The sequence below is a fragment of the Bidens hawaiensis genome, unplaced genomic scaffold, assembly GCF_021521415.1.
Source record: "Bidens hawaiensis isolate Kalapana, Puna unplaced genomic scaffold, B.hawaiensis_p1.1 tig00001647_1, whole genome shotgun sequence".
Lineage (NCBI taxonomy): Eukaryota > Viridiplantae > Streptophyta > Magnoliopsida > Asterales > Asteraceae > Bidens > Bidens hawaiensis.
This window is the reverse complement of record NW_027491093.1, coordinates 142,250-149,804: the sequence shown is the minus strand read 5'-3', so window position 1 is coordinate 149,804 and position 7,555 is coordinate 142,250. Positions and strand designations below refer to the sequence as shown.

General features: G+C 37.3%; 1 protein-coding gene across 1 annotated transcript; it reads right to left on the bottom strand.

Annotated features, from left to right (window-relative positions):
• Positions 1 to 4,065: 4,065 nt before the first annotated feature.
• Positions 4,066 to 4,848, bottom strand: LOC143590368 (protein FAR1-RELATED SEQUENCE 6-like). The gene is made up of 2 exons (XM_077070874.1): positions 4,288 to 4,848; positions 4,066 to 4,215 (listed from the first exon to the last, which is right to left on the bottom strand). The coding sequence occupies exons 1-2, from the start codon at positions 4,846 to 4,848 to the stop codon at positions 4,066 to 4,068; spliced, it is 711 nt and encodes a 236-aa protein (XP_076926989.1).
• Between the last annotated feature and the right edge of the window lie 2,707 nt (positions 4,849 to 7,555).

The window sequence follows — 7,555 nt, the reverse complement described above, 5'->3', positions numbered from 1 at the left end:
TTTTATGATTTAAAATTTGATTATTTAATCTTTGTAAAATTTAACATTAAATAAATTATATATATATTTTATATGTTACTAATAATAATTTCTCTCCGCCGTCCCGCCTTCCTCTTTCTCTCCCTTGTCGCCGTCCCGCCCCTTTGCTTAACCCTTGAGCCTGAAACCCCTTTTTCTCTTAACTCTTTGCTTGTCCTTTGGTTCTTCCCGCCTAAGGATGTCTGCGCAGCTCCACGCGCCAGACTCCTTACAAGGAAGCCTGCGTGAAGACCAGTTGTTCCTGCGATACGCGAGGCGAACTGTTCTCGCAGCGCGCTAAGAATTGTAGTTCTTCTCGCAGCGCGCTAAGAATGGTAGTTCTTCCCGCGACGCGTTAAGGATTTTAGTTCTTCCCGCGGCGCGCTAAGAACGGTAGTTCTTCCCGCGACGCGCTAAGAATTGTAGTTCTTCCCGCGGCGCGCTAAGAATGGTAGTTCTTCCCGCGGCGCGCTAAGGATTTTAGTTCTTCCCGCGGCGCGCTAAGGATTGTCTTCTGTCTGCCTTCGCCCTCGCGCGTGCGCTCGAGCCTTCTCGTTCTAAGTCTTTTCTTCTGTTTAGGTCATCCTGTATTCTTTTGAGATCTTATCTTATCTTTTGAGCTCTTTAGGTCAGTTCCAACATCTGTCCGAAAAGCCACTTTCGGCGCAGCATGCGCACCAACCCTATTGGTTGACAAAAAAAGTGACTGACATAATCTTTTGAAATCTTCTTTTGCATGTCTTGAACAGTGTTTTCCCTGACGCCTCCCATGCTTTGACCTGTATCCTGTCAGCTTTTCCCCATCCCCTGCAGCTGCCGGCATATCTTTTGATATCTTTTGCTTTTGTTTTCTTGTACTTTTTAATATCTTTTGTCTGATTTGAGATCTTTTTCCTCTTTTTAAGGGATTGTGTTCCCTAGGGTTTTACTATAAATAATACTATTTTCTTGTTATTTAACACTACACACACAAACACTTAAACTCTCTTCTGCTCTCTTCTCCTTGCCCTCTGCCGTTGTTCCTCAGCCGCCTCCTCTCTCTGCCTTCGTCTTTTCCCTTGTCCTGCCCAGATTTCCGGTAATATATATAATATATAATAATTTGTTAAAGATACATATTACTATGCTAACATATATTCAAGGCATAAAACAAATCATTAAACCAATAATCTCTATTTATAGGTTAACTTCGCTTGTTGAAAGTTTGGTTCTTGCGTTACCTTTCAACGCACCGTTCGCATGTGAGTAATCTCGTACCTAATCCCTTTTTATTTTTAATGTTTTGGGATGTTCATGTGTTCGTACAAACTTGAGTCTTAAACTTGTTTATAAACTTTTGTCGCACAAAACCCCATGTGTTATGGACGTAGACTTGGCTGTTTATTTGTATGTGTGGATCATTAACCGTCTTGTCGGCCTATTCCGCAGTTTTCATGGATCCATTAGATGAACACGGGAGAACTATCGTTTATGATTTCTCTTTTGTTTACACTTGCACAGTTTTCTTGTTTTTGTGCTCAATTGGGAGCACGTTTTGAACTATGAGCTATGATCTAAGGCTTGATCACAATCTGATTACACCCTTGTTGAACACCAGTTATACACATGATGCGCGCAGATATTGTTATCTATTTATATGTATTAAACTTGATTTCTCACCGACACGCAAGTGTTGACGTTTTATTTTAACACATGTTCAGGTTTGCTGTAGCTGTTTCTGGAAGCTTGAGGACACATAGGATGTTTTCTTTTCTTTTGGACCTAGTTTAAAATGTGACAAGACAAGTTTATGTTATTTGAATATTTTGAGTTATGATATGATTAATTTTATGTTACTTCGTGAAATTGTGTTGCGCGTGCGCGGTAAATGTATTTAATAAATATTGACACCCAAATAGTGTCACGAGTAATGAAACAATACGTGGCGCCCCGATGTATAATCCGCCATCGGTCGGGGTGTTACAGCCGCGACATGTTACCGGATATCCAGGACCGATGCAATCCCGGGTCGTCGATTCTTGTGCAGTGTATGTGTTTAATTACTCACGAATTAGGGTTCTAGTCTATTAATCGATGATGATTTGGTCTGTCGTGTCGCTTAGGTCAATTTTAGGGGTAATTGTTCTAATCTGTGAATCAAATTAGGGTTGTTTGTTTGTTGATATATTTATTCCGTTACAGAAGGTGAGTTGTGGATGGCTAAAATGGGTTGATGATCCCACATGCCCTAGTTGTGAAAAGGTAATTCTAGCAATGGTGAAGATGATGAACAAGAAAGATGATTTTGCAAGAATGAAAACCAAAGAAGTAACAAGCTTGAAGATGTTGCTAGGAATTAGTTGGTTTTTGTTCTTCGTTTATGTGTGTGTTTATTGATTAGTTGTTAACATTATTTGTAGTATGGGATAATGTAATCTTTGTTGTTGTTATTTTAGTTTATGTTATATTTTAGAGCTTCTTGTTTCATCTATTCACTTTAAATTTATGTTTCACATTATTAGTCATGTTGCAGCCATGATCAAACTGGGAATGTTGAGTTAGGGAAGGATGAAATTGAGAATGTGCAATTTGACCAAGACAAAAGTCAAATGGAAGACAACGAATATCAATTGGGTGAAGTTGAGTTGATGGCTTATTTAGTGCAAGAAGATGACTTATTTAGACCAAGTGAAGAACATGAAATGGATCCTGGTGATGATTATGACTCTGAGGTTGTGAAAGCAGCTTTCAAGTACACCAGTGAGCCGAAAGAAGATTACTATCATGATCCATATGAAGACGATCCAGTGTGGGACTCTGACTGGTCAAATGATGATTTTCATTGGAAGTAACATTTTACTTGGTTTCTAGTATTGTTTGCATTTAAATTGTACTTTAATTTGACATGATTAAATGTATTGTAATGTTTGCATGATTTGACTACATGCTACTAGTTTTAAAAGCATTAACAAAAACTGTGAAAATAGCATACAAACCATCATATCCGAAATCAAACACACATTCTACAAGTCTTAAATTGTTTCAAACAAAAACCATGATAACACCCACATGGTATCAGCAAGTGCAAACAAAGGTCTTAAATTGTCTCAAACACACACCATCAATGTTACTAAAACACACCTTGTTGACATCATTATGGTTGGCTTGGTGCCCTACAAGTTCTGATGTTGTGTCCGTAACCTCCACATCTTCCACAACTTTTTTCATGCCCCAACCTGGTAAGTCTTCCTCCTGCAAAAAACACTTCTTGAACCTCATAAATCTTCATCTTCCTCTTCTTGCTAGCTGCCAATTTCTTCTTCTCACATAGTGCGTTCTTCCTGCTCTTCTTCGGTTTGCCAATCTGAGTATGATGTTTAGGTGGAGTTATTATTGTTGGGCATTTTTAGGGTGCTCACATATCAGGGCCTGGTTTTGGCCTGATTTGGTGCTTATAGACCTTCTTCCAAGTATCTAACTAGTAAGCTTCATCAACCCACTTCTCCAATGGACCGACAGGCATGTTGTTTTCTATCATGTTATATAGGGTTGCCACAGCATGTTTGCATGGCATACCTGTCAAGTCCCATCTCCTGCATGTGCAAGTCCTATCCTCCACATTCACCACACATTGGCTCCTCAGACTTTTAACCTATGAACATAATTGCATATTAACAAAAGATTGGTTGTAATATCATAGTCAGGCAAATATTCATACCTGGTAAGTCACTTCATCAACCATCATAACTGTCAATTTGCTTGCTTCTGTTTGGATTTCATCCCATGCTTTTGTTGTTTGAGGTGTTAATGGGCCCCTTGCAGTGGCTTGCATCTTCTTCACAATCACAATCCTCATGGTCATATACTCTCTAATATACTCCAAGCATGTAATGATCGGCTTGTCTCTTGCTCCAACAAGTTGCTTGTTGAAAGATTCACATAGGTTGTTCAGCAACATATCACTTTTTTCCCTTCCTGAAAAATGTGATCTTGACCATCTTGCTGCCGGAATCTCACTAAGCCAAAGAAACATATCAAGATTTGTTTTCTTAATCTCCTCCATTGCCATTAGGGGACAGAAGTGGCCGATGCTGCCCTATAAAACAAGTCTTTGTACAAATCTCCCCTCCAGGTTTGCCTCAAGTTCTCATGGATGTGTCTAGAACAAAACCCATGCTCAGCCCTAGGGAAAACACTCTCAACTGCTTGAATAAGTCCCTATAACAGTTAAATCACCATAATTGGTGTACATGCGTTAGCCTGTTACAAATATATGCTAAGTGTACATACCTTTTGTCGGTCACTTATGAAAGTAAAATTGGCATCATGAGGCAAGTCAAGATCATCTCCAAGGAGATTTAAGAACCATTTCCATGAGTGTGTGCATTCAGCTTCCACTATTGCAAAGGAAACAAGATACAAGCAATTGTTACCATCCGTCCCGACAGCAGTCATAATCTGTCCGGAGTATTTCCCTTTCATAAAACAACCATCCAACCCAAGAAGTTCTCTACCAAGCAATTTAAATCCTTTAACCAAACCAGCATAACACACATATATCCTTCTAAATTGCCTTGTTTTAAGGTTAGGGTTAGCACATGGTTCAACATATAACTTAATGGAACTACCTGGGTTTGCTTTAAGAAGCTCATCAATATAGGATCTGAAGTAGGTGTATTGTTTGGTGTGGTCACCATCCTTCCTTTGCAAGGCTATTGTCTTAGCTCTTCGCATCTTGGATTCAGAAAGTTGAACTTGATGCATCTGCTGGAATTTGGCCTTAAATTCTTTGGCAGATAACTTGGGGGTGGTTTGTAGCTCAACCTCAATCTCTTTTGCAATAGTAGACATTGTGTACAGACCAATTGTTCTACTTTTGAGACACTCTTGTTTTTTTGGAATGGCCTTCACACACCAATTATCCTCAACAGATTGTCTTGAGATGTGCAGCGTCCAAGGGCAAGTGGGTTTCATATCCCTTTTTCTTACCTTCAACTTTTCCTAACTTGACACATTTGGCCCCTCACCAGCAACCAAATTAGGATTGGTCCCCAAACAAATCACCCTAAACCTTAAAGGATCATTCTTCTTGATATACAAATCTCTTCTGCCATGAAGAGCATAACTTTTAACCATCTCATTCAATGTTTCCTTTAATGGTATTAACTGACCAATCAAAAATGAACACTCATCATCATTATTCCTTTCTTTCTCCTTGAACTTTCTTAGCTGACTTTTCAAGACACTCATCATCAGAGCTCTCATAGGTATCCATGCAAGGATTTAAAGCATTATCATCACTAATATGATCACCTACTGCTTCTACCACATCAAAATCTACAATAGCTTTATACAACCTCATGTCAACTTCTACATCCTCCAAGGGTGTTTGAAAGGCAGCCGTATACTCAGGATCACTTTCATCTGATCGATCACTATCATAACTATCATCATTTTCCTCACTAGAACTATTTTCACCACTCTCTTCATGAACACTTTCACCACCCACTTCAAGGATACTTTCAGCACACTCTTCATGGACACATTCAGAACACACTTCATGGACACTTTCAAAGCCAGGTACAAATCCCGAATTATATACCACAATTTCATCACCACTAGTCCTGCCATGTTCTACCAAAATCTCAACAATGTGACTACCTATACCATCACTACCTCTAACCATATCACAAACATCTTGAAAATGATAATATTTAATCAATGGCTTTAAACCCAAATCCAAACTGACACATGGATGTTTGTAATGAAAACAACAAGCTGTACCACAACCATATTGTAACTTACAGAGTAATCCAACCAACAAACTTTTACAAAATTCAGAAACTTGAACTTCATCGACATAAGTGATCTTCCCCCCTTCGTATCTTCGCCGCCCCTCGCTAGAGAAATACCCTCCATGGAAAAGTTTTATGGTGAACCCAGTATGACCTTTTATGTATTACATTATTATTGTTTTAATTACATTATTATTATTGTCTACTAACTAGGCCCATTGGGCTGGGGTTTGTGGAGGTAACCCCTAACCGGGTCTGGCCCAATAAAGGTTAGGGTTCATGATGGTAGCCATGGAGTTCCTTTATAAGGAACTTTCATCATTCATTTGAAGGACCTTCTCTTGAACCCTTGGCCTCCAACTTATTTTTGTGTCTGTAAACAAGAGGAAACTCATAGCAGTCACCTCCACTCCCCCACTATTCCATGGCAGATCTCGAGCAACTAGAGAAGAAGACAAAGGCGTGGTTCATTCATCTCAAAAACCGGGGAACATCTACATGGATCCAACCCGGATCCATTCCATGTTTCTTCAGTAGTCGATCATATTGCATATATATAAGCCAAAGTTCAAGGATTACTTTGATTAATGCTATATAATAGTCATAGGTTTTACTTTAATCGTAATATAATGTGAAGGATCATGAAGTTTCCTCATTAAAACAATGTACACTACAAGCGATTAGTTGTCAACTCGTATAATATACCAAGTATATGTACCAAGTAGTAAGAGTTACAAAAGGTAAGAGTTAATCGATTAGTGTTATCAAGGTTGCATATTACTATACTATTAAAACAATATAATAATATATCCACATGGCCTTCAACTAGTATATCCATATAGGCTTCCAAGTCATCCTGTTTTCATCAATGAAATTACCACATAATTCACTTTTATGTCAACAACTTCTCTATTTTTCTTAACAATAACATAATTCTAAAAGAAAATAAAATATTAGACAACCTATTTGTATTAATTTCTATTAATTCTATTATTGGATTTTTCATAAATAACTTGTAATCTTTAATTGTCCAACATAATGTCAGAATAGTATGATCATACGAAAGTCGTAATAGCCATCGACCAGTTTATCTGGCATCATGCTTATCGACAACTCTGTTTTTTGGTAACCAATGCCCATTCGCATGGCAACGGTTTAGCCATTTATTTATGGTTTGATTGATTGTTTATATGCTATAGTTAAATTGCTTATCTCACTTGACATTTTCTCTTTTATTTATTATTATATAATCATGAAAATCTGGTGTTTTACTCACTCAACCTTGTGTTGACAAAATTTCACACCCCAAACCACGGCCTAGGTGTATGACACATATGTTGGCACCACTATTGTAATTAAATCATAGTTACGTTTTAATTGCGGACGTCTTTAAAACTTTGTGGATTTAAAATGTAATATTTACATACAAAATGTAACAACTCGGATTTTAAATTAATATGTATTAATCATACTATTAAAATAATTCTATATTAAATTAAAAAAGACCTTTTATTGAATGCACGCCTTTTTTTATATCTTATAACTCATGACTCATTTAATCTGAATATCTCATGACCCGTTTATTAATTATTTGAGAAAATTGATAAAATTGATAATTGTTAATTGATAATTCATGTTCTTATTGTATGATTTTGTAAATGGTGACATTTGTAAAATTTTGAAATATAATTCCTGTTCATATTAATTTATGTTTTACTTTTTCAATTTTTGTAAACTTAATTTTTTTATGAGAGACTATTTAA